Source organism: Dinoponera quadriceps, unplaced genomic scaffold (assembly GCF_001313825.1).
Source record: "Dinoponera quadriceps isolate SergipeBrazil2010 unplaced genomic scaffold, ASM131382v1 scaffold5809, whole genome shotgun sequence".
Taxonomy (NCBI): domain Eukaryota; kingdom Metazoa; phylum Arthropoda; class Insecta; order Hymenoptera; family Formicidae; genus Dinoponera; species Dinoponera quadriceps.
The window spans coordinates 33,546-61,143 of record NW_014559826.1 but is presented as its reverse complement, the minus strand read 5'-3'; the positions used below and the strand labels follow the sequence as shown (position 1 = coordinate 61,143).

Genomic DNA, 27,598 nt, shown 5'->3' with positions numbered 1-27,598 from the left:
AATTTTGCGTTCGAATATCCGATTCGCGAAATGTTTGTTCAAGTGTAACAATAAAATACCGAGAAAATTATCATCATTGTGACTTCGGTGAAAAAACGAAATAATGCAAGAACATTGTTACTCAATTTCACAACGATAAAACAAACGATTGAATGTGCGAATATTCGGAGATATCCGAGTACTTTCCGAGTGTCTGGATATCCAATTGTGCAAATTACACCCGGTTACTTCAACCGTGTTATTTCAGGTGCGCAAATAATATCCATGAAATCGACAACTCAGAAGTTAGAGGTGTATACTGATCGTGCTGGTATCATTGTTAGCCGCATGAAAACAGACGTCAAGGATGAAGAGAAATGCGGGTAAAATCCATATTCTCGGCCGTATCATCATTTATTTCCCGGGGAAATCTCTTTGCGCTCCTCGAACGTGCGAACGGTTCGCTGGAGATTCGTCGTAATTCCTTCGACCTTTCCCCCTCCTCTCTCCTGTGTGTATCACCAGGCGCGCGTAATGCCATCAATTTTTATTCCCATCTTTTTTTATTCGGCATATCCGTTATATAGTCAGAATCCTGGTAATCTCTCACGGCGAGAGAGATCCCGAGGCTTCAAGCGGCGCACAATGTCGAACAAATCTTCCCTCGTTCGTCCACGTTCTCCAACCTCGAGCCCTAGTTATAGTCACCGCCGTACCTTTCACCCTGTACTTCATCTCCCAACAACGACGTATTAGCCTACCGTTTGACCATTTGAAAAGTGTCCCGGAACGTTTCGGCGAAGCATCGTCAATCACGGCGGCGTGCGCAGATGTTAAATGGCTCGCGGCGGTAATACGTTGATTGATGATAACTACGCCGATGATTAACCGAGTCTTGCTCGGAAACAAGCGTATTCAAATCTCACGCACAATGACCGTAAGAAAGGCGATTAAATTTAACTTCTCCGCTTCCCAGAAGCAAAATTCGTTTCCCACTCGCTGCGCATAAAGTGCATACGGGGAAGAAGCCCGTTCTGTCTTCCGGGCGCGTATGAAGACGGTAAATCATGTCTCGCAGGCGGCCGGAGGTACCAAATTTTTTCAGCCCCGACTTACTAAAGTGTGCAAATTTTGACTTGGTTTCGCCAGATATTGCGCGCGGCAATATTGCGTGACGTTTTCCGTACAATTATTTATACGGTTCGTGAATATACAGATATGAAAAAAAATCTTCGACATTGCATCTCCCGTTAAAGATAAATATCCAATTTGGTGTGTGGCAGTTTGAACGTAAATTCGACGAGAACGGCCAGGATTGCAAAATCGTTTTTATCTCACAAACTCGGAGAATTTACGTTCAGCCAGCTATGGCGCGCCCAATTCGATTGTTCCAGTTACAGAGCAGACACGCCATTGTTCCGTTATTTCAATGTAATGAGCTACCTCATCGCAGAAGTAAAATCGTTAATACTGTTGTCGACGGGAAAAATATGGCGACAGACCAGTGGAGTTTCAGTTAAAAAAAAACGTATAATAGCTCGACTTACCGCGAATATCTGCGCAACGAAATGATCACGGGGAGAGATACGGGAGCGAACGAAAAATACGAATAATAATACGATCGTTTGCCGAGCTATTTAATTATTGGCATTTATAATGAGATGTTAATGCCTACTCTCGCTCACTCTTATTACGGATACTGGATATGGAAACTCGCTTCGTGTATAATTGATGAATACACGCGCCAGGTATACACGGTACATATATATATATCGTTAATGAAACTAATTAACTGATCCTTTTGCCATATTTAGCAGTTCCATAATGTATTAATAACAATTCGATCTTCCTTTTCCGTTTAATTACGGCACAATTGCCGCTGACTATGGAAAATGTTAACGATGTCAAGTGCCGCTTTTACATTGCGATGTAACAACGAAATAAGTGTACGAAAATATATTCGTGATAGATAGTGTCCAATACAATCGCCACGGCCGTATAACGCATATGTGTAAGGTACATTCTGATTTTATTCGATGACAGTGCTCGGCAAACTATGAAGCACATGAGCGATAAGAAGTCAGCGTTATCCTGGAGGAAGAAGGGCACTGATCATACATAATGTACACACAGAAACGTCCCGCCGGAATAGGTCTGAAAGATAGATGGACATTGCCGGTCTGTGTGCGTACTTGCTCACTACTCATTTTTCTTATACCGTAAGGACGTCACTCGCAATTGATCCATGTTAGACCAATGAATTCTTGGATGAAACGCTTCTCGAATAATAGCGACAAGGCAGACGATTGATTCTGGGAAATATTAATAATACAATAAAAGTGATATTCTTCCTTGGCATAACGTATGGCTATGTCCGGGACTGAGGAAATAATTATCTAATTAATAACGTATCGCGAGTAATGCACACAGAGGAAGTTTTAAATAAGACAAAGTATAGATGAGCAGTTCACAAGACGATATCGAGCGGTTGTACTCCGTAAAAGTAAATCGTCTGCGTGAGGATTAGATGATAAGTGCGCATCGCAGAAATAAAAGAAAATGCGATCGAAGCCGCGAAATGGAAGAGGCGGTAGGGAAACTCGAATCTTGAGTTCGTCTCTAATCCTCCTCGCGGCTTGTCTTTGTGAATAAATCGCAGCCTCGAATGCCTTCACCGACTCTATCGGATTGTACTTTCCACTGGATTTCCCCGGGCCTGCACACACATGTGTGTTTCATACTCATATTTCAAGTTGAATATGTACGGAGGCAGATATCGATAAAATGAAGAGAGAAATTGAAGTACACACATCGCAATACCGTTTCTTGCGATACAAACTGCGATGCATTATTTATAAAATACCGAGACGATCAAAACCGAATAAGTCTCAACCCGACAGTACAAACACAGTGCACGCTTGCGTGTGTATGCGGAAAAGCGTCTACTCGATTCGCCCGGTAGTGGTGTCGCGCAAATTCGTCGGTAATTTAATTTCTCGAGTTCTCGCTCGCGAAGCTCGGCTCGAAGTCACATTTAGAAACTCGCGGCAATTACACCGAAACTTGGGCTGAAACTACGATGCGAGGTTCGATCGGATAATTGAACGAGGATCGGATAACGCGACGCCGGTGTCTTTGACGAATCGTGTTCTCCGGGGGAAGATACGATACGAGACGTTAAGTTGTCGAAACGATTTTTCCAACCCAGTTTCTGCCGGCAATGACAGACCCGATGTGTTATATCCGAGAGAAGTGGAAGGATATGAAAATTTATATGAGATTATTTCAACCGCAGGCAGCGTCACGCAAACGTTACTGAAACACAGTTTACCATTCCAATTCATAATTAGTGCCACTTTTGTATTTATCTCTCATGTGATTGAGATTTTTACCTTAGAAAAAGATGACGAAAAAAATGCTTTGTTTAATCGTTTGAGATTTAACTGCATTTCGGTCTGTGCTCCGCTGCGAACAAAACCAGCCGCCTACCGAGATAGACATGCAGCATGATTAAGGGGCGACAAACTCGGATTCCCGTAGCCTGGTTATATAAACTCGCTCGAAACCACATTTAGTATCCGCAGCCGCCGCCGCCGCTACGTTATGTAATACACCGGGGGTGGGCCCGTCTCGCGAGTGAATTTAAATCACAAGGAATATATGATTGAACGCCGCGCACCAGACCTTATTCGCAGTCGCGTGTGTAAAACTTGGGCCCGTTCTTTTCGTCTTGGCTCTCCGAGACGCCTATTTTCCAGACTGTGCTTTCTCTAGTGCGCACGGCCTCTTATTGACACGCTTATCAGCACGCAGTTTAGTGCCCTGCCATTGTGCTTACAAGATAGCGCAGCTTTGGTGTGGCTTAACCAGCAGAATAGCCTTAATACGCAGCGTAATTAGATTACCGGTGTTTTATAATCGTGTACGTAAAGCTGTCATAAATTCAACAAACCGATTCGACGAACATCGTTCCACCGCTTTTTCGAATAAATCAATAAATAGTGCGTCAATAATGCACGAGAAGATGCTCCGAAAATAATCCAATTAATTAATCTAATCGAGCCGGTAAGAGTATTATTCAACTGTACCGGTTCGTGTACACCGATATTGAAAGCATTATGTTTTACGGCTAGGATCAACGCGCACACCATGACCTCTGTCCCCGGCGACGCCCGTTTGATCTCTGTCTGACCCAGCTGTCGCAGCGAACCGCAAACAATGTACATATATGTTCGCACTACTTGGACCGAATAATACATGGCCATTAACACCGTTGATTGTGGTCGTTAAAGTTCTCGCGAGAAGTCGAGAGGGCGACGAACGAGGATTCGGGGATTTGATCCGATATTAGCATATAGCGAAACGCGACATTGTTAATTAATCGCGTTAAGTCTCACCGATGGCGCCGCTCTGCCTGCCAAGTCGTTCCTCCAACTTGTTGATTTAATTCGCTAATTCGCAACGGTTCAATTAACTAATTCTCGCTAGCGCGGGACTAGATTTTCATTCGAATTAGAGCCGGACGAATTCGGCGAGCTCGCCCAATCAATTCAGCGTATATGCTGTCGCAGATAATCGTCGTTATAGGCGGTATATTAATGGGTCCCCTTTATCAAAAGATGTCGTGTCATTGAAAAACGATTCGATACTGTCGCGATAATGCGAGAATGCTGCTTTGGAATAAACAGCGAATAAATTCAACGTACAAATAATAGCTGAGCTCAGCGGCAGAACGAAACGCGAGCGGATCAGTGATTATTGCCTGTAATTGAAATATACACCTCCATGATGGATCTAAAGGAACATTTCAATGATAATGAGCGCTCACTCGACCGTTGTGTTTTTCGAACGTAGCCAGTCTGTAAAGGACGATCCCAGCTTGGACGGATGAGATATCGCGTTACCAAACTGACACGACCAACATCCTGCGAATAGCCCGGCAACAAGCTTTTGTTACCGGCAAGGAAAGGTTAAATAAAGAAGAAGCGACGTTCGATCCGACCTTGGCCGTATTTCGAAACGAACGTACTCCTCACATCTCGCCAGGGGAAAGAGCCCCCCAAGCATGTATGCACGCACTACTCCGCATGTGCATTAAATCATGAATATGCCTCTGGCACTTTGAAGTTTTCCTTTTTTAATTTTACTTTTATGCAATAGACAGAATGATAAATCGGCATTGCCTTTTCACGCTAAAACGCATAACCTCTTTATTACTGTATCTATGTGTGTGTGTGTGTGTGTGCGCGCACGCGCATGTATTGGAGGAAGGCTCCAACACAAATTTCTCCATTTATTTGCAATGGAGTAAAAAAAAAATGCACGTTAGAAGCTGCAATTGTCATTCGTTCCTCCGAATACGCTTTTTTGAGGAGCGAGGAAGAATACTTCAGGAAGGGCGGGAGAGGAAGACGAGGGTGGAGGACAGGTTTGGCTTGCCTCCAGAAGGCAGACTTGAGAGATTCTCCGATGGAATCGTGGCTTAGAAGAGTGGTCAGAGTTATGGGTGCAGACGTTTCAGATCCCACGAGAGACATTCCGGAGCCCGGTTATCCGTTCAATCTCCCTCCTCCCACCTTTCTGCTATACCTTATCGCCGGTATATCATAAGATACGCCAACCGATATACAATCCGCTTTTATTAAATCACCTATATCTCTTTTGTATGTCGCTAGACGGTACGCGCATCGCGAGCGATAAACTTCTCGAGTTTATCATTCCCGCCGAAGGGTTCGTCGATACAGACAAGTATCAACTATCGAATAAATATGAATAATTTGAGGTAGTAATCGTTGCAACTTATATATATATATGACCAATATCGTCACGAGGAAAGCGCGACTTTCGTGCAATCGTCTTCCAATACTTTGACACGCACATGAGTTATTGCTGCTGGCAAGAGTCCGACGGGGGAATGACAAAAAGTTATTTCGCAGACGGCGACACCACCACGTCGGCGCCGCCGAGCCACAGGTGAAGGACGAGTGGGCGTGTGTCGTTGGAAATGTGTGACAGGACGAGTGCCGTGGAAATTGGTCTCGCGAGTCCCCCAACCGGGGTCCCTCCAACAGGATTCATTATTATATCCGACTTTCCGCCGTGCCGTATGTATTTACCGTAACCAAGATTTACGGCGCAGCTGTGTTAATTTCGACGTTGCCTTTCTTCCGCGCGGAGTTATTAATTATAACTGGTAAACGGACGACATCTCTTGCAGAAAACACCGTGACAATTTCTTCTCGACAAAGACGTCGAGGTACGAATAATCTTCGTGTAATGAACGATTAAAGGAGAGAAGGTCTTTGAAGTAATGACGTACAGAAGGAACAATACGCGGAAACAATTAACGTCGGTACGGCAATTTAGGATGGATAGAATTTTGTTTCGAGAAATAAATAAAAAGACTCGAATTCGACCATTATGTCATGTACCCTGCCGCGAGCGGAAGAGCAGTGAAGTATTCTCGGCACGTTTTCGCCGAAGTACGGGGGTATGACGGCGGGATGTTCGGAATGAAAAAAAGTCACGAAGACGGGTAGGAGAAGAAGTGAATACAGAATATTCGTTGTACGGTCTTGGCGACCCAAAAATGGAAGAAATAACCTAAAGTGAGTGTGGACGTATGTGTTACCACGTATAAAATTCAATCTCAGTCTCCGTGCAAAGAATTACCTAACCTCACAGTGTGAGCGTCCATACTGTTGAAATAAAAATCCTACGTACTTGGAGGTGTGCTAACGCAATTACGTGGGGTTCTTATTCCAACATGTACCTCCAACTTTGGCGATACACTCAAGTACATACGAGCCGAACTCGTCGACGCACGTACCGGCGTGCGCGATCACTTTGCTGGATGGCGCAGCTTATTATCGAGCGAGGTGCGAGGCACGGACAGCGCGGAGGCATACATTCGCGAACGGATTCCATAATGAGATGCTGCGTGGTAAACTGGGACATCTAATTATACTCGAGGGCCCGCGCGGCCAACGTTGAGCCGTCCCTGGAGTGATCCTATTCTCTCCTAGAAACGTCTAGCACCGTGCGCTGAAATATCCCTGTCGCCCGTTAAGGATCTTTGCCAGGTTATAGTGCACGCTTTCGCACGCTGCGAGGATAAAAACAGCGAAAAAAAATCGAATGGGATAAGATAAACAGTGCTCTCAGTATGAACCGAGTATCCTCTATTTCCGGATATTCTAGCAGTACACGGATACTACTCAGGTATCCTAACTCACGAGTATTACTCAGAATCCGAGTATCCAGACTGTGACGAGCACTACTCAGGTGTCCACAACCCAAGTGTAGTAGTATCCAAGATACTCAAAATCGACAGCATCTTTAGGGACGTGTTATCGTGTGATGGGAATTGTATTATTTTGAGGAAGGATTTACGTGCGTTTTGTAGAATATTTGAAGAAAGTTTAATCAAGTATCTTTCGTTATTATTCTACTTTCTAACACGGATTTTAGGGGAATATTACAACTCGGGATAGCTCATAAACGGCGCGTGTATGTTACGCTTTTCCAGTGTCGTGACTTATATTGCATACCGGTAATAATCGAGCTGTCCTGATGTGTTACAGCCCAACACATTGCTAGCACTTTACGCCAGTAATACCAATCGTTGATAACGCAAGAATCGTTGCACTTTCGCTATCGTTTTCAACGAAATCTGAAGTCGCTTAATTAGAGAAAAGAGTTAGTCAAGATGGCATTACGTGAGATAACATTCTTGAAAGAAAATTTCATCAGCCCGACTTGAAACATCAACAGGGCAGCGTAAACCCTCGTCTTATGTTCTTGTCATTATCGCTTTTTGCCTTTCGCTTCATGTGGTTCATGGTAAATTAACTTTCGATTTATACACAAGTGTTCAGATAAATTCTCGATAATTTCGAACAGTCCCGCTCCCAAAACAGCGGCTTAGGTAGCGGCGCCCCGAGAGAGATCTAAAGTTACATTAGTGAGTTGTCCGTGCAAATGGCGTGTATTCGTTTTGTTAATCGCCCTTTACATAGCTTTATCGAAGACATTTATAATGCAAAATGACGAGAACTACGTACGCTTTTTGCTCGAAACTCGAGATTATAGTTTAAACTGTTTGATCGAGTTCTATTGAAAATTTATTAACCTCAGCATTTTCTCATTCTGATTTTCGTTGGAATTGGATATTTAAAATATCCCCGTCGTTAAAAGGACATTCGATGGTTTTGCAGTGTTCTACATAAGAACGATATTTAAGCTAGATATTACGTGGAAATAATTTGGCTGCGACAAAACCATTTGGCTGCGTTCATGCTGCAATTTTTTAGGAGGGAAGGAGGTTGAATGAAACTGGAGAGACAAAAGACTTTGTCTTCTTTCAACTGGTTGTCAGCAGTTTGAAATGCGAGATTACTTATAGTACCTTTTACGACCGCTTATAAAAATCATCTCTCTCTCTCTCCCTCTCTCTTCGAATAAGTTGAATGGAAAAACATAAATTCCATGCGGTTCGGGAAATTATAAATACTATATTATTTACAGAAAATGAGTGATCCACGGATATAATCCGTTCAATGATATCTGCGTAAAGTTCAAGTTTTGTACGATTGAACGATATTTTTTGTACCGTACGCTGCGTTAAAATTATTAAATCCATCGCACTTTGCGATGTGTTCGCACAAAAATTAAAAAACCCGTGCTGCTATAAATCGCGTAATTTATAGCGGCGCAAAAAAGCGAATTCTTCCTCGCAGGGTAGAAAAACCGCAGAGGTAATGTCATGCATCATGCGTTTTGTTTAATAAACCTACACAGTCGTAAGTTTCTGAATAAAGTACGGTCTTAGAATCAATGGCGTTTAATTTAACAAGAGCCTGTATTCACAGTAGAATTCTAGCCCTCCCGGCAAAACCTGCCGCTGCTGTAATAATATTGATTAATTGCAGTTTAAAGTTCGTGGACAGTCGATGTTGAATTATTACACCTAATTAATGTATTATTTATCCGGACAAATTACGCAAAATCGATGATGATTAACTCGCCTTTTATCAAAATTTCAATTACGCAAGTCGACGATGCGGTGCAGATTAATTTTAATGAAAACTTATCGTTGAACATCGATGTCTCTTGTAACATATAATTAATCGACGTAATCGGCTAGCGGAGTTGGACGAGGCGTGGAATATTCATTTGCAAAATTGAAATGTAAAAATTGAAATGAACGAAACGGCATGTAATATTGGGCGTCGGAATGAAAACATCCACACGCCGCGATTTTGCGACAAAAACAGCACTCGAGGTCAATTTGCAACGTCATTTGTCAAACAACGGTGGAAGGATGGACGATTTAACTCATCACCGGATAAACACGAGTCCCGATAAATTACATTGTTGCATAAGCCGGCCGAGTATACCGCAAGAATAGGCCATAACTCTTATAGTATCGTTAGGACCTGAAGAGGTAACGAAGGAAACACACGTAGACAGTAATAGCGACAGTAACGGCAGCTACAGCGCGTCAACTATTGTTCCTTCTCGCTCGCGCCTTAATTAAGACAAGTGCGAAGATCACACGCGCGAATCGCTTTAAATGACCGTAACGCGATAATTGCGCGAGATTAATCTGTTTTTTAGGGGAAAATCTGCAAAGCGGTGAATATTAGCGCGGCGAATCACTTGCGGGAGCTAAAGGGGAGGAAAAAATAACGCATTTCCCGGATAAAAGCGTTGTGCAACCCAACAAACGCTATTCGCACTTGAAGGGCTTACTTACATATGAGAGAACGACGGCAAATACACGAGGCAAGAGCAACGACGAATGTGTTTCATTATTCAACGAACAAAGTGAAATCAAATATTGTCCGCTGCATTTTGTATTTCTCACATTCCGCCAGCAAATGTCGCACAAAAACGACCCGAAAAGTTTTCTCTTAATATTTCCCCCGTAATTAACTCCCGGGTATGGCGTATAAGTTCTCTAATAAACGGCTGGGCAGCGACGAACAATGTTCGAACTCGGGCTAAGAAAATACACGGAACATAAAGTTTACGGTCTAACTATTCCCGAGTTAAGAATCCACTATGACGATCGTATTGGCGACGGGATAATATTATCTCTGGGGTTGTTCCGGATCCGTGCTGAGGTTACGCCGTGGGAGGAATCCGTGGTAGTTTGAGGGCCGGGAACGCGAACCCGAGCAAAACGAGATGAGCCGCGTTATCGTCCGAAAAAGCGGGCCATAATGGTTGGAAAACGCGCGAGGGGTGCGTTAGATCAGAAACTTCTGACGTGGCAGGCCACTTTCGGCTGTTACGGCTAATCACGTCCCGAACCACCACGTCGCCGTATAAGTTTGCGTTCGTACAGCGCGCATTGTTCGTCGTGTAAATTGTAAAGCTTGGCCGAATCTTCGATCCAGGCGGTGTTCTTCCGCGATTCCACGCGGGATACATTTAATGATTGTTCTGCATGTGTATATCGAATACATATAAAAAAAAAGGAGAGAGGGAGAGAGAAAAGAATGTTAAACATGTTCACGTTCCGAATTCATCAGCCTTTCATTGCAAACTGTATCGATCCACGGTACAAAGCGCAGTTAATCTACGCCCTATTCTGCTTATCGGCGAAGTTCGTCATTTATCGTACAGACCAGGTTAAATTCAAATAACTTTCTGGATCACCTTGGACACTCCGAAGGACGTTTTACGAGCGATTGTCGACGATGTTTTCTTTCTCTCCCCTCCTTTTTCCTTTCAGTCAGTTTTGCACTCCCGCGCTTCATTCCGTCATTGAGCATTAATACGTTCGGAAACGCACATTGAGTTCGGCTGATCCCGGTCGACTGTTTTGTTCTTACATTCCTTGTCCTCATAGTTCTTACTCCTTTCATTGCGCAATGGGTTTAAGAGGAGAACCTCGAAGTGAGCTTAAGACGGCTTATTACGGCGGTCGACATGAAAAGGATCGAGTGGCTCGTAACGAGGCGAGAAAAAGGAGCGGAACAAGGCGAAAGAAAAGGAATACCTCGTTCTTGTCTGCTAATATTTCGTATTTGCGAGGTTTCTACGTCTGAGAGAGGCGCAATGAATACATTTTCCCGCACTTCGTGCAAATATCGCAAATATCTCCTTCAGTCGGTCTTTAGTCATTTTTTCTGGGATGCCAGTCGTACGACAACTATTTCGGTATAAACCGAAAGTACTTTCTGTACCCGGATACCCGAGTACCTACCCGACACTCCGATTCGCGAATATTAGGCGGCTATTGAACGAATACTAAGCAAATGCCAGTGAAATAACCAGCACGAAAAATCGCAAGTATAATATTCATTTGTCACCTGTTTATGACTCGTGTAGTGGCGGCCTCCGTCTCTTGTTTTTCTTTCTCTAAAGTGTTTTTTTTTTTTTATAAACTACTCACGGAACTCGAATATTCGGTTAATTTATTTGGTTACCCGGTAAATACTCGGATACCCGAATAGTAATACCTGAGTACCCCTACCTACCAACACCTATCGTCTCCCACACGCTATCGTACGTTGCAACATGCGCGCTGAAAGCTAATTAACGTTTACACGCTCATCCATTGGTTTATCTTACATAATCTTGCATGTAGCTTGTGCGTCGAGTGAAATTAACGTTTTACGTGGAGGCCACAATATTCCCGCGTTTTTATCGCCGCGGATTAAACAGCTGCGCGTACAGGAGAACGATTATTAGCGGCGAGGTGATGAAATGTGCATTGAAGTGGAGGGAATATTAATTAAAAGGATCTCTGAAACCGTTCATTTTTTAATGAAAATTAAAATGCGCGCTAAGTGTGTCCGTGCAGCCACCAATGCATGTATCTGTTGGCGTACTTCTAATTAACACGACTCGTTAAGCACTTTTAAACACGCACAATAGCACACGATAATAACATACTACAAATTATAACGGCGCAAAGAGACGGAGCGGCTTGTGTTTCCAAAGACACCGTCGCAATTTAATCCGTTCTTTTTATGTTGCTCATCGTGTTTGTTTTTTTTCAGTTTGTGTAACAATATTTCTCGCTACCGAGTTGAGGTATTGTTCTAGTTACGTGATGAGACGTCATTCCGACGGTATACGTGTCGCTAAAAAGCGGCGTCTCTCTGTCGCTCCGTACCGTGCGAGAGGGTTAACCGATATCAAGAGCGCAGGGGCGAACGAACGAGTCCATCTCCTCGGTAATTAACAAATTAATTAGTAATAGGCCCCGAACATTACACTGAAACCGCTCGACCAAGCCGACGAGCATAATTCAATTCGACGGCCGGTAATTAAGGCTACGTCGCCGTGCGCCGATATAATCTGCAAACATTTCGCTGATAATGGCCCGCTTCGATTCAGCCGATAACGAGCGTGGATGAACTTCCGATGTTTTCTCGGCAGTGCAGAAATGATCAACCAGGGCGCTCTGCGTTTAAAGTGACGCTCGAAACTATCGGCGTCCCGATGTCAAGACCGAAGAGAAGACGAGACAAAAGGAAGACATCAAGAGAGAAGGGGAGGGGAGGGCGAGGTATGCGAATGGGGATGAGAAGAAGAAGCGAACATGAAAAGCATTGTAGTGGCTAGGCGGGAATCTTCGCGAAGCAGAAGAGGGAAGGAAGGGGTGCCTCGGTGTATTTTTAACGTGGCTTATCTGGCCGGAGACGAGCAACTAAACAACGTACGGAGGGCTGATTTAAAAGCTTCAGTGGCTCTCAATCCCGCGGAGCGTCGCGCACAGCTGGCTGTAAAAGCGAATCACAATTATTAGGTGTTATCTCTGAGAGCGGCATCTTTCATCCGCTTTATCGTAAATTCATACCGGCTGTTCGTTAACCCGGTTATGCGTTTTGCGCCGTTCGTTCGCGTACTGTGAATTATAGCAGTTAGGAAACGCCGTTGAAATGTCCAACTAGAGAGAGTATCGCTAAAAATAATATCGGCTAACACGTCCATAACATTTTGCTTCGACAGCTGATGCGTGTTTCTGTTTTAACTCTCGACACACACACACACACACACACACATATTCCGGCAGCACGAAATAAATTCGAATTTCGACTCACCGCCGGACGATCTTAGAAAAATATCCAGCTAAACGCCTCCGCTATCCGTTACATTATCGTAACCTTCGAAAACTCAACGTAAATCCGATCGTTGTTGTTATAGCCGTTCCGATTCGCAGCAAGCGCTAGCTATATGTATCGTGCATGTGCACACCCAGCGCTGATAATAAATAAAGCCCGGCTGACTTAAAAGCCTCAGTAATTCTCAACTTGCTTAGAAAAGCGAATGTGTGATTTTCGCGCTTTTTCGTTCCAATACTTTCCGGCATGTTCCAATTAGGACACGAGTGATATGTAATTTTGAAAACAGCTGTGCGGGAGAATATCTACATTTACTTTTTATAAATAAGAGGCCTGCGGTTACATACAAATACCCGTCCTACGCTATAAAGTTAACGTGATTAATAGATTGCCGCAACGTTGCATTAAATTCGATCAATATTCCCAATATTGCGACGTCAATAAAACGAACGACGATGATGGAGCGAGCCCTGTCGTAAACCTTAATTGTGACTGTTGCAACATGCAGTCGACAAACAATCGAAATCTCGTTTCCTGAAGTTCCGCGAGTCGCGACCCAACATCGATTCGTGGCGATAAATTCCCTCGCGATTCCGATAACTTTGGCACGTACGATTTAATGATCGTTTTTAAACTTCCTCTTTTCAGAGGGGAAAAACACGGATAGCTTTCCGCCTCGAAATTACGGATGCTATTATCTTCTATAATATGGGAACTGACAGAGAGAAGAGCGGGCTGTTGTAAAGGATTCAATGCGAAACTATAATATAACCGAAACACTAAAACGTCACGAAACTGAAGTGACATCCTCCCGTAAATTTATGTTACATTTCTTCACATCCCTGTCTCGGCGTGGAAGTATTTTATGCGTACAAGGGGTTTCGGAGCTTCTCCGTGAGGATTATTAATTGAAAGTTATAACGTGATAATTAAGCCGCGAAGTTTGGCAACTTTAAATAACTTCGCGATTGGCTAAACGAATTTCCAACGAAGAGGGAGTGCTGATAATTAAAACAGGCTCCACATCGAGATAACGAGGGATGTCGAATGGATATTCGAAACATTCAAGGGTGGCCATTGAAAATCAATTTGCAACAAGCGGAGATTCGAATCGAAATGATGCACACGTTGTGGATTGCGACGCCTTTTTTTTAATTCTCTTTTTTACTTCACCGGTTGCTTTTCACTTCATTTTCCGTCCTTCTTTTCTTTTTCTTTCTTATTTTCCTGCATTCAAACAGGGATATCCGTTCGGCGACTTCATGTGCAGAAGGAGAGGAAGAGTACCTCGGTCTATTATCGACAAATTTCACGCCTCGCCGATCTCTCGCTGCCGCGTGCCCGTCGGCGAGGGAGGTTTTTCGAGGTTTCTTTTTAACGATCCGATGCACCTGAAGCCTCTTACTTTACTTCCTCTAGAAGATCACCTAACTCGGTTTTTCGTCCACTGACAAAGCCGAGCACAGCTTCTCGCACCGAAAGGAGAATTTTTTTATTTCGCAATCTTTCGAACACACGTTCGGGGATTGAACTTTCACGTTGTATTTCAAGCACAATCGGCCTTATCGCGCTAAACCTGCTGTCTTGGGAGTTCTATTTTACAACAGAATTTCCGTGTTTATGCAAATTTATCGTGCGCTCGTGTTCGGAACGTCGATATCGTAAAACACTGATAGATAGAGTTGGTTTGTGTATGTGTACGTATGTGTGTGTGTGTATGAGAGTGGAATATGATAATACTAGATTAACATATTAAACACTAATCCTCGGAACGCAAAACACGGATATACAGTTCATGGACCCGCGGTTACAATTTCGGATTATAACTGTACGAAAATACCACGGTTGTCGCTTTAGTGGTGGCGACGACGCAAGACAAATACNTATATATATATATATATATATATGCTGACGAGAACGATGACACAATCACAACACAGTGTGCGGCTGAACGTGATGTGTTTCGTAGGGGAAAAAAAAAATATATAACAGAGACGCAATACCGAAAAAGAGTGCTTATCTCGTGGTACAGTCAATCAATCATGCAAACGGATGAAAAGAAACACTCGAGTGCGTTTCTCTGGTTGCAGGGGAGATCAGTCAGTCAGTGGAAAAATCAAGCGGTAATGCTCGCAGACGGGAAAAATGCGAGGAACGGACGAGGGGATTATTGGCAAAATTTCGTAAACGTTCGCGAGACGAGTGAACACTCCGCGATCGCAACTCTGACGAAAATTTCGGAGTGAAAATGTTCAAATATATAAAAATAAATCGTGACGCCGGGCTCGAGGGGAAAAGTTTGCGATTTTAAGAGAGTTCCTCTAATTGACACGTCGAGTTCCAAACATAATTTTGATAGACAGACCGCGAGCGAACTTCTTGCTGTTCCAATATCCTGCAAAATTTCCCGGCTTTGACCTATATATGTGAGCCTTTTTATCTAAGTGCCGGCTCCGCTGTTAATTTCGCAGACAGCTGACTGCCTCGGCTGATGTGATCGATGAACGTGACGAAAGAAAACTCATGAATGCGTTCATGAGAAATTATCGAGAAGCGATTTCAATATTCGATCCCGATAACATTATTCCGCTTTCGAATTTCACCGCAGTCGATACCAGGAGCCGGGGTTGGAATTGCAATGACGTAGTTGCGCTCTCGACAGGTTTCCTTTATTACAACTGTCTAAACGACGTTTTTAATTATCTCAATAATATCGTCTTACCGCGTTTCTCTCTCTCCCTCTCTCTGTTAAAGCGGATAATTAAATAAGTTCAACCTGTGTTTCACCATAACTTCGTGAGATTTCATAAGTAGATTGCATACTCTATTTGCGATATTCCGCGATCGATAAATAGAGTAAACATGACCTCGGCGGAGACTAGAAAATTCCAGACTATAACCTAAGCAGCAGATATAACAAGAGAAAGAGAGAGTTCCGTGGCGTTCCATTTTTTTTCCCTCGCGCTGTAGAAAAACTTATCGGATTCGTCGGGGCATGCGGGGGATAAAACGCGCAGTTGACACCCGACCTCGCTTCTGATTCAACGTGTGTTGCAGAAAAACGCTGCCGTTACCTATAATTGGTTTAACGTCCAGTAATTTTATTTATAGATAAAAAACGCGGTGTACAAGCAACATTTACACGTTCACCTCCACGCCACGGGGGTATAAGAACACGTGTAAAAGGATTGATATGTTGTCAGCAATATTCGATCCCTGTTTTAACGTTCCCTTCGTGAACACAATCTTCCCGGTATGAATACAACTTATACAGTTATATAGAAATTAGAAGACACCTTTTTCTTTCCTCAATTTATTCTAGCAAGGATCGTGATAAGATTAGGAACAAAATTGCAATTGCGCAAAAATATAAGATACGTTGGCGAAACGTGTTGGCGCAACGTCCTTCATATGTCAATACATCCCGAAGAGACCCTTGCTCGCTTGATTTCGATAGCCCGTATCTACGTGTGCGTATGTGTGTGAGAGAGCAAATATTAAAAATTTTAAGGCCTTGGTATCCGTGCGTGATGCGTAATAGAAATCGTTTTTTCGGTAATTCGCATGCGAGACCCGTCCATTTGCCATGCGGGGGCGATTTGCATACAACGGAATATTCGCGGGCAAGCTTGCGCTGGCTTGGCGTCGGATTCGCGAATCTCCCCACGTGCTAAACTTGAAAGATCCGAAAGTAGTTTCTCACTCTGTCAATTCCACAGGTTACCTCTCTCGCGGGCACGTAGAGGCTTCAACCGGTTTTATTCGCCGATCGATACCGGAGGTTTGGGGGGCAAACGGAACGTAGATGTCTCCTGCCCGCGGGAGACGCGAAGAAATCATTATTCGTGTAGGCGCTTACAATGGAATTTCGATGCCGTATGAGGGACACGTTTGCACCACCCGCGAATTCCTCGGATCGTTAAGGCATATCGGCACGTTCGCGTAAAGTGTTACGCGATCTGCACCGGCTGTCGCGAAAATGTTCCAAGAATGCGACAGGAATGCACACCTCACGTCGTGACGCGTAACGTGTGACGAATATCAACGGGAGTTTCGATACGTACCATCCATTAAGCGATGATTTTGCATACCAAAAACAATGAAGGATTTATCTCACAATTATTTTGTAGTATTCGTGTATCTGCCTACCTGAACCGTCGCAGTTTATACTCGACCGATACTACCCGGACACTCAACTTGGCAAATGTTACCCGGAGGCAAGCCGAATAGCAGAATTATTTTGCGATCGCCCCATGAGTTCTCCGCGCGTATTACACAGAATCGTCATCAATTTACATCCATATCGGCGCAAACAGCATCGACAAAAAGAAGAAGTAAATATCAGAGTTCAAGGAGAGATCGCATCGGAACGCCGTTAAGGAACACCGAAGTACCTGCCTGTAGTAAGAAGAAGGTGAATAAAGGCGAAGCCGCACACTTATCGAGTGACAACCACTAGAGGAACAATGAGTCCTAAATACCGGCTCGAACCCCTTTCCATCCAACGTCCTCCAAACGTATTCCGCTAACAATTCGACGATTTATCTCCTTCGTGGCTGGCAGGTTTGAGGCGAGCCGCGAATGTTTCCGCAAACGCGGTCAATATACGACAAGGATTGAGAAAACTACTATATCGCCCCAGTCATACGGCTGATCTATACAGGCGGAAAGAAAATCGCGATTTTCAAGTTGACGGAAGACAATGCAAAGGGTTTTCGCCTGCGATCGGTGTCTCCCAGCGAAATAAAGAGCAATGAGATAACGCTATGCGGGAAATTTACGATCGTGTCCAATGACGTCATACCTTGTATCGTGGATGTGGCGGTCGGCATCGATGTGAGCTGCGACGGGGTGCCGGGTCTCTATCAGTGGCAGTGATAGCCCGAGTCTCGTTCCTCGTGGACCTCGTCGTCGTCGTCGTCGTCTTCGGGACGAGCCACTAACCTGGTAGTCATCTCCACTGCGACAACGGCCAGTCGTCGGTCATCGTTCAGCGACCAAACTATGTACGCACTGGAGACACATACGATTTTCCGTCAACGCACTCACACACATGCGCACACAAATAAGTGCAGCTGTACAGTCATGGGCAGAAAAGTTGTGACACTTTTTTTTTTATGAGTTTTACAACGCATCTCATGTCCAATAGGGAAACGTATCTTTGGAGAATAATTAAGAAAAACATTCTCCTATTGGATACAGGATGCGTTCCGAAACTTGTCCAAAAAAGTTTCACAATCTTCCTGTCTGTCCACGACTGTACGCGTGTTCACAGATTAACGATCGCAATATTCGTGCAAGAACGGAACAATATCGTGAAGTCGTTATCGCCCACGGTTTGCAATTATTTTCATAAATTTATTTATCACACGAGATTGCGACAATACGGAATGTAGGAAAAAAAAAACGTTCAACCATAGGAAACTCCGCTGTAGGCGACGGACAAAAAAGAACGATTCTTTAATTAAGAAGGAATTTTCTTCTTATCTAAGGTTCTACCTATTTAGTGAACATAAAGTAAGTTACGACTTTAAGTTCGACGCTTAGCCAATACCGATGATGAACACGTAAAAAGGTTTTTTCCACGACCAGCAACAAAAGTTTATTTCACTGCTGTCTGGAGCGTTAAACCCTAATGACAATTTCTCGCTCGCTTATGAAGTTAAAATCAACTTTTTACTGTAAAGATAAAATGGCCATTCACGATACGCTCGGCTTGCATCCTGTTAGTAGGTTAGAGCTCGGAGCTTCTTTCGTAGGGAGACGGGGAATACAGATAGATTGAAAGTTGCAGGCAGGAAAGAGAAAAAGAGTGTGTCTGTCGTGAAACGTATATTCGTTGCTGACTCTAAAAATTTCTTTACACCGAGAGAAGAATGTTGGGTATTTACAACTGTAATTTGTAAAAACGATCACAACCAGGAGTCCCGTTTTCGTAGTCAACTGCTAACCATAGCGTTATATCGGCACAATATAACTTTATAAATATATTCTTACAATTACTTTTTTTTTTTCTTTTATTAGGGAACATCGTAAGATATAGTTAGTGCCGAAAGTAACTATAATTTGTAAATTAAATTAACAATTCTTCTCTCTCAATGTGATGAGAGTATTTTGGAATTCTATTTTAAACGCGAATACGCATCATTCGATAATTTCAGTGCAAGATAATTATGTATTTATAAGCTGACGCTTCTGAGCACAGCGAAATACTGATGGAACTGTCGTAAATTAGTAATTGGCCGTGACTATATGCGCATAGACGTCATATGTTGTTGCACGGAAGTTCAAGCGAAGTTACACATACGCTGTTGTCTAAATTACAGTTGTTATTGTTAAGCGGTTATCCGAGTAAATACAAAGTTCTAGTTCAGGAACACGGTTATGCTAGGAAGACGCGACCGGGAAGAACTCCCGTTTTGCCCGGGCTTTTTCACTTTCGCGCTATTTTCAACACGGCGTAGAATGTGTGTTCTAAGATTCAGAGATAAGCGCGACGGACGGCTCAGTAACCTCGAATGATATGGCACGGCAGAAATGGCATCGAAAATTTTCATGTCGCGGCAGAAATTGCATTCCTCACCCTCTCCCTTCGAGCCCTCGCGGCCATTTCAATTTCGCGGGTATTCCCCGCCCCGGGAGATACGATCGATTGGCGCGTCGTAGAAAAATAGCAGCATGCGACTCGCAAATTTTGCCGCTTGTCTATGCGTTCTGTCGGTTGAGATTACACGTGTATAAAATTAAGATGTTCCTGTCGACTTTCCGTTTAGGGGAAATAATTGCGAGGTGACGATTGTTGGTGCGCCAGAATGGGAGAATGAAATCTCAGATCAGAATCCCGGTTGATATTTGATATCCTCTTATTCTTTATTACGGTGTCAGCGATTCTCGCTGAGAGATTGACTCAATCGATATGGTTACATTTGAGTACAATGCAATCGCTATGATGAGATTAATTTTTACCACTCGGAGTAGTAACGTCGCGATATTCGAATATTGCCCCAGTCTTTTGGATACATCAAATTGTGATAAAAATTATCCGAATATCGTGATAGTGCACTTAGAAAAGCGAAAGGGAAAATCAGCTAAACAAGTGACTATCACTCGGGTATTACTTTTGATTTTTGCTTTCTTGATATCCAAGCAAAAGCTAAATTAGCTGATGTGAAGACCGATAACGGGAAGATACTACTCGGGCTTTTCGAGTAGTATAGGATAATACCCGAATATCTGAATATTATTCCTAGATATAAGTACTAGCAGAGTACTCGCATATACAAAATGCCCGATTTATACCGACAACAGTAATTCAGAGATGTGCACGTTCATGCATTATGCGTGCGACTATCCATTTCTCGTCTCGCTTTCGCGTTGACTTTTTCCTTCGTCTTTTGTTCGGTAAACTCCACGAGATCGGCTTGCACCATTCGTGCATACTTTATACTGATCTTCTCGCAAATCCGCCAGCCTCCGCCTAACCCATTTTCTCGGACACGTTTCACGCATCACTCTTGTTAATAAGACCTACGAATGGAAACAAGGTCGTTCAGGGTGACGGGAGAAGGTGCTGAGAGGGTGGTCGTATAACCATCGTCTGTCATTCCAAAGGATAATCATACCGTTTCTTGACGCGCGATGGAGACACAAATTACGTCGAAACCGCGGAGGATCTCGTTAAAAGATCGAACGTCGTTAATTACCGTTGGCGCGTTTGAAATTTATTGGAGCAACTAAACGTTCCATTAAAAAAAAAAGTATAAGGGTCTCGGGCAATGTGGGAGAGTTCGATAAAGCAGACGGGGTACGTGTCAATCATCCTGACGTAGATAACAAAATTAAGGGTACACCAATTCATCGTGCAATATCCCACGAGTGTGTATCCATGTGTTCGCGCAGATATATTTATATTAAGCTTTTTCAGCCGATACATTCTTTGGTACTGCGATAAATATTCCAATAATCCAGTTCCGATAAGTTTCGAAAGCAGCTCGATATCCACGTATTTGAAAAAGCGTAAAAAATTATTTACTCGCGAAGGAATATCGTAAAAATAAGCAACACGTTTTATATACGTTTTATATTTATAAATGATAAATATTAATCCTACGAACTTTTCGCTGTGCGGGCGGATTAACTGTAAGAAAATGTCGCGTACAACATGCACGAAAACCATCATCACTTCGGTTTTCAATGAAAGATCAAAAGATTTATTTTAAAGATCGAGGAGCAATTAATATATATCCGAAAACATGAGCTTATTGCACGATTAAAATGGATAAAAATGATCGAGAACACAATTCAAAGAAAAATCTTGGGAACTTGCTGCAAGACAGGGGACATGATAGGATATCCTTTTACTTTTTGCTTTTCTACGGAAGAAGCTTCTATCCTAGAAAATTGAAATCTTTCGCGAAACAGGTGATCCAATTACGTACAGCCGTTATCGAATATTAGATATATCCATACATATCTCCTTTTATTTTATGATAGTGATAATTTATGCTGCGCATACAAAAGAATCTTTGTTCTTAGATACCTAGGTACACGGAGGTAATACCGAATTTATCGACGAGTTTTCGGTGTGGTAAAGATTCGACACGATACACATTATTCGTCCATTTATTCGCCGCGCGGTAAATTTCAAAGGAGGTCCCGCAGATTCAATTTTGCGAGTGCAACTTCCCCCGGCCGTTCCACAAACGTTAACGTTTTAACAAGCGTTTCCCATTAACCCCTTTGCGTCCCCGAAATTTCCAAAATTTCTCCTGAAACCGCGAAAACGCATTCCGGGCGTTTCAAATCGCTCTTGAAATTAGCGGTGTACATTGAATTTGAAATCCCAAAGGCGCCGTATCCGCAGCACTCTTTCAGTAGAGTTTCACCTCGGAGCGCAAAAGGTCAAACTCTCTCTCTCGATTCGAACCGTACCTTTCGCTATTTCTCACGTTGCTCCGGCCGATTGTCTCATCCATCGACGGTATCGTTCGATACCGATTCGCGCAGTTGGCCTTGCACGAGCCGGGTCTCGCGCAGGAGGCGGACAACCGAGGGGATTCGGCAGACCAGGCACCGCACCGCCTTCGGTGAGGCCCTTTTGAGTTCCCCCCGTGTGTTTTTCCAAACGCCCACGCGCACATACACCCCGTTCCTCAGGGCACGGTACCGCGGTACCAAGGGCACAAGGTTGTACTACCACCACCACCGCCACCACCACCACCGTCGTCACCACCACCACCACCGTCGTCGTCGCCGTTGCCACCAGCACCGTCGTCGTCGCCGTCACCACCGTCGCAGGATCTTCTCGAGGCTCTACTGCCGCGAATTTCCTTCCACGTCGTTGGGGTCACGTACATGCCACAGGAAAATATCGGCGATCTATGCGACTGGAAACGACCTGGCGACGACGCGACGTTAGGAACATTCACATTCCGTGGATGACGTCAGCGATTCGCGGTCATTTTCCTTGCGTGCCACGCGGAAACTCCCTCCTTCTCCCTCTCTCTCGCACTTTCGAGCACAACGGAAGTACGACGGAATTGGTGGGTCGTTAAGTCAACAGATTCGGGCCTCTCTCGTTCGACCGAGCCCGCCGTCCTCGCGGGCATCCATATCACCCGTCCCGTACTACCGTCTCGTCGCTCTTCTTCTGGTTTTCCGTCGAATTCGCCGGATTCGCCGCGCTACCAGAATCATGCTCCCATCCGTCGCACGGCCGCCGATTTTTTTTTATTCCCCTTCCATGAAAATGACCGAGAGGATCAGCTCCTGCTCGCGTCCTTTGTCGGGGATAACTGCATGTCTCTTCGCGGGGTGTTACTTATGAGTTCCTGGATTCCTCTCGGCGCTACGAGCAATACTCTGCGCAACGGAGCGCGCCGAACTCGGGGGAAAAGCCGAAAAAACTGAAAGGAGGGAACACGCTTCGATCGTACTCTTGACATACTCGTCACACTTCGGCGACACTTTGAAATTCGCGCTACTACCTCGAATGCACACTCTATCTGACGTCTTTATCTTGCGTCATCACACAGTTGTTTTCCGGAAGACGAAGAGAAAACGAGAGAAAATAGCGGAGCTACAACGATTCTCGTTTTGTTTTTTTTTTTCGGTCGGACGAGCTCTGATCGACGAGGAGAGACGTCTATCTTTGATCGACGCTATCGTCGAAGGGATAATATTTGAAAGCATTAGAACGCGGCAAATCAGAGAGGGAAGACAGGCGCGGGAATGAAAGAGCGATTCGATATTTTTGTTTTCGAAGAGGGAGATAGGGAGGGGGGGATAAGAAGAGAGGATAAAAGTAGAGGTACGCGCCTATTGATTTCCTGGTCCCGAAGAATGTTTCATTACTCGACTCGGCATTAAAGAGAGAGCACTCCCGAGGAATTTCTTCGTCATTACCGTACGGAAATTTCTAATAAATTCGCTCGCTTTCCTTCCCTTTATCGTGGCGCAGCGCTCGCGACGACGCGCTTACGAGCCATGAATTACTGATGGCGTTTATATATCGACGTGCGCGAAACGCCCGAACGAAAGCGTGTATTTTTGGAAGTTTCCCTCGGCTGCTACACGCCGAAGTCGCCGATGCGTGTGCGCAAAATTCAGCACAATGGAATAGTTAAGCGTAAATCATCGCTCGTCCGCGCTCGCGCAACAGCTCGTCAAAATATTAGACCCATTCAAATTTCCACCCATTCTCTCTCCCTTTCTCTCGTATCTCAGATTACCCAGCGAGATTCCTATTTCGCGAAGTACATCTCGTATTTATCCCGTTTGTCTGCGGGATGAACCTGTGCTCTCTTCGCGTAAATAGCGTTGTTGGATGTAGACTACACCGGTACGCTGCTGATACCCCCTTTATGTAAAGCACTTTCCGTAGAATACGGTATATACCTCAAATCTAGAATATAGTCACCGCGCGGAAGATTACCGCGATTAATTCAGCCTACCCCCCTCTCCCCGCGTCGTTAGGCTCGCGATAATGGCGAAATTTGAATAAATTTGGCGCCTGCCTACGTATATATAAATCTCTCGACGGGAGAGAGGTACGACATTTCCACCACGTGAAAATTCTCGCGACCCGAGTCGAAATAGCTGACGAAAGTGACTGTCACGGATTTCTGCATGACGAACAGCCAGCGAAACCTTTCTATCAGTTCCGAGTGTCAGGTTGGAAATAAACGTACGTCTCGTGCCATTTTCGGACTGATGAAAATAGGGAGGACGCCCGGACGGGGGAAAAGAATACCGAAAAAGAAAGGAAGAAAAATCGCGAACGGACGGAGGAGGGCGCGAATGCCCCCAGCTGTATTACTTGTATTACTAAGTAAAGTATTACTTTGCAATACGGCTATTTGCGTGAAATATTATCGGGATGTGTGTGTGTGTGTGTGTACATGCTCCGGGCTCGCGAAGTACGCACCCACGCGTGCGTGCGTGGACACAATAAGGCGTTCAGAGGAAAGTATATAAAGCACGCGCGCGCGTCGGACCAAAATAATGCCAACGATTTTCCCAATGAGTTCCTCGCGTCATTTTTCCCCCCTCCTTCTAATTTCGCATTGTCCCGAGGGAGCGCAAAAGAAAGGGGGAAAAAAACGGGAATGTCTCGGGCATTCCCGACATTTCATAGTGGCGTTTAATAATAAAGCGAGAAGAAAAACAGGAATTTCTCGTCCGTACTCGGCATCGTATTCTTTCACCCTCTTTTGTCGCATGTGTGTATTATTCTACAGCGACATCGACAATTTGTAATATTTATAATTCATTCGAGAAATCGAGAAGCCGCGATTCTCTTTTTTTTCTCTTCGTCCTCTTTGACACATTTATCTTCTCCGATCATTACTACTACTCGCGGATGTGTGCTCGTCATATGAACATAGAGTTCGCGTCTTCCTCTTGCCGCGCGAGAAGAAAGCGGGTGGATTTTCGGGGTGCACTCTCTCTCTCTCTCTCTATTTTTCTCCCCGCTTTGACCTCTCCTCGGAGATACTCGCGAACTCCACGGCTTTCACAAGCCGCCGGTAGCCTTGTCTATGTTTTTATTTCAATTTTTCTCTTACTGAACGAAAAATATTCACACCGCACTCGACGAGATATTCGCGCTACGCATCTGGGAGAAAACAAAGAGACGTTGCGCGCCTGTTTTCGCACGAACCATTTTCCGATTTTTCGCATATTACTCCCCCCCCCTTCCCCCCTCTCTCTCTCTCTATGATTTTTCTAAATATCATCCCCCTTCCCACCCCACTGTTCCGCGCGCGTATTCTTACTTTCAAATATATCACTCTCGCTTGGGTGAATCTTTCTCACTCGCGATTCCTTCGCCCGTCCTCACAACCCCCTCTCGTTGTCGTCACCCCCCTCCCCCCTCGAATTACGCTCTTCGCCTGGACATTTCGATTTCATTCACTCTACAACGCACGGGGAATTTTCTTGCGGCATCCCCGGCGTTTCTTTTCGCCTCTTTTCTTCCGCGATTATCACCACCACCACCACCACCACCACCACCACCTCCTCCTCTATATCGCCTATCACCGATTTTATTCGGTCGCGCGACGAGCCTGCCACTTTCGCGGCGACGAGCGGAGCCGAGGTGGAGACAGACACCGGAGAGGAGAAAAGGACAAGAGAGACGAGGCGAGGCGAGAAAGAAACGCGCACTTACACACACGCCGCAACGGGGAACAAAGAGGGAGAGAGAGAGAGAGAGAGATTCACCCACAGGAAGTGTGCTTACGGCACGAAGTCGCGCGCTCCACTGAGCTATCAGCGGGCATGCGTCCGCGTAGTAACCGGTAGCTCGCAACGAGCCTTCCCCGTCGTCGTTTTTCCAACCCCCGCGCGCGTCTTCGCGGCACGGCTACCTCTTCCGAGAGCCGCCGCCGCCACCGCCACCGCCTCCACCACCTCCGCCACCTCCACCACCGTGCCCAGAACTTGTTCTCGCGCTGAGCGTGCGGGGCATGCGCGCGTGTTCGCTCGCGTACGGGATGCAACAGATGCATCGGACGCGATCCCTCGACCTGGTGCGATGTGTATGTATGCATAGTTACAGAAAACGGTTACGTACATACGGAGCCCATTACACAATCGAATGTAACGGGGAGTAAAAAAAAATAAGAGACGGGAAATCGATTTATCGCAGGGTTATCTTTAGAAAATAGCGAACCGGTTCAAGTCGCGCCCCGATTACACTCGTTGTCGTTAAGCCGGGCCGATTTTTGCTCCTGCCGGTAAAAGAAACGACAATACGATTGAACGTAAGTGATTTTTGTCGAGTGTCATTTAGTTGCAAATGACGAAGGGGAGCTGTGAGAACAGTCTTGGTCATCATCGTGGCGATATTTTTTCATACGTTGCTTCGTTATACTGAGGTCGGAATTTTGTGGATTTTGACATTAACACACACGGATCTTTTCTCCGTTGCAAGATAAAGTTTCCTAATACATGCATTAACTATAATCCCGGTATAATCGGAAACGAAATCGTTATTCACGGACAAATGGTATTCGACACACGCGTTTCCATTCCACTCTACTTTTATTGACATGCGCAATAAATGACATGGCTCATCGGTAGGTCCAGCCGAAACGAACGTGTTAATAAATATTAAATTATCTCACGCGGAACATTATTTATCACAATAAATCACATATTACAATATATCGTATTCACGGAACGCATAAGTTTGATTATTACGGATATGATATAAACGTTTCTTCATGCATATAAATTATAAATTCTTAAAAAATACAAAAAGGGACAAAACATTTAATAATGTCATTTGATAACGTCAAAAACGTTTGAAACGTCACGTATCATCTTTTTGGGTTGATAAACATTGAACATTTCCTTGCTAACGTAAATATCTTGTCAACAATGTTTCTATTTATTCTTTAGGATACCGATGATACAAAATATAACAATATTATGACGTCATAATACGGATGCATTACGAGGTCATAATCTATAGTAACCGCTAATGCAACTATTTATAAGCGGATGTAGCAAAAGGAAACAACGTGTAACGCGATATATTAAAGATCTATCCAAGTCTACGTTAATCTTTATGATATATTGCTACACCTATAAGTTTTAAATACACGAATATGAACAAAAAATTTAATAGTATCATTCCTATGTTAGAGAGAGAGAGAGAGAGAGATCGATTAAAAAATTACTTTTCCTACAAACGTTCTAATCACTCTGATACTTTCAAAACTAGCAGGGATATGTTTATAATAACTCAAGAATTTGAAATCTTTTTTTTGAAATGCGTGTAAAATATCAGTTCTATTTTTACATACGCTATGTATCATATATAGTCGGTAATACGAGCATTACGAAGAAGAGGGTTCGGTATGTCACGTTAGAAAAACGAGAATAACGAAAGTGGAAAATACAATTGTCCTGCAGTCACTAGTATCCTACAAGTTGACTTATTCAAGCACGCTACTTTGTCAGCAGTCGTCAGTTAACTTTACAGAGTATTCAACACGAGTATTGCCACGAGTCGGTGTCGAAAGACATAA

General features: G+C 44.2%; 1 protein-coding gene across 12 annotated transcripts in view; it reads right to left on the bottom strand.

The window, feature by feature from the left end:
* Nucleotides 1-25,906, bottom strand: part of LOC106750497 — a 53,827-nt gene extending 27,921 nt beyond the window's left edge. Inside the window, exons 1-4 of one of the 12 annotated variants that reach the window (XM_014630893.1) lie at nt 25,732-25,840; nt 23,048-25,176; nt 21,993-22,966; nt 17,866-18,074 (exon numbers count right to left, since the gene is read on the bottom strand). In XM_014630893.1, coding sequence (XP_014486379.1) covers nt 17,866-17,893 — 28 coding nt within the window. In that variant the 5' untranslated portion in view covers nt 17,894-18,074; nt 21,993-22,966; nt 23,048-25,176; nt 25,732-25,840. Of the gene's footprint in view, nt 1-17,865; nt 18,075-21,992; nt 22,967-23,047; nt 25,226-25,336; nt 25,532-25,731 lie in introns of those variants that run through there. The other 11 variants (XM_014630879.1, XM_014630882.1, XM_014630881.1 and 8 more) reach the window with 11 other exon arrangements.
* Between the last annotated feature and the right edge of the window lie 1,692 nt (nt 25,907-27,598).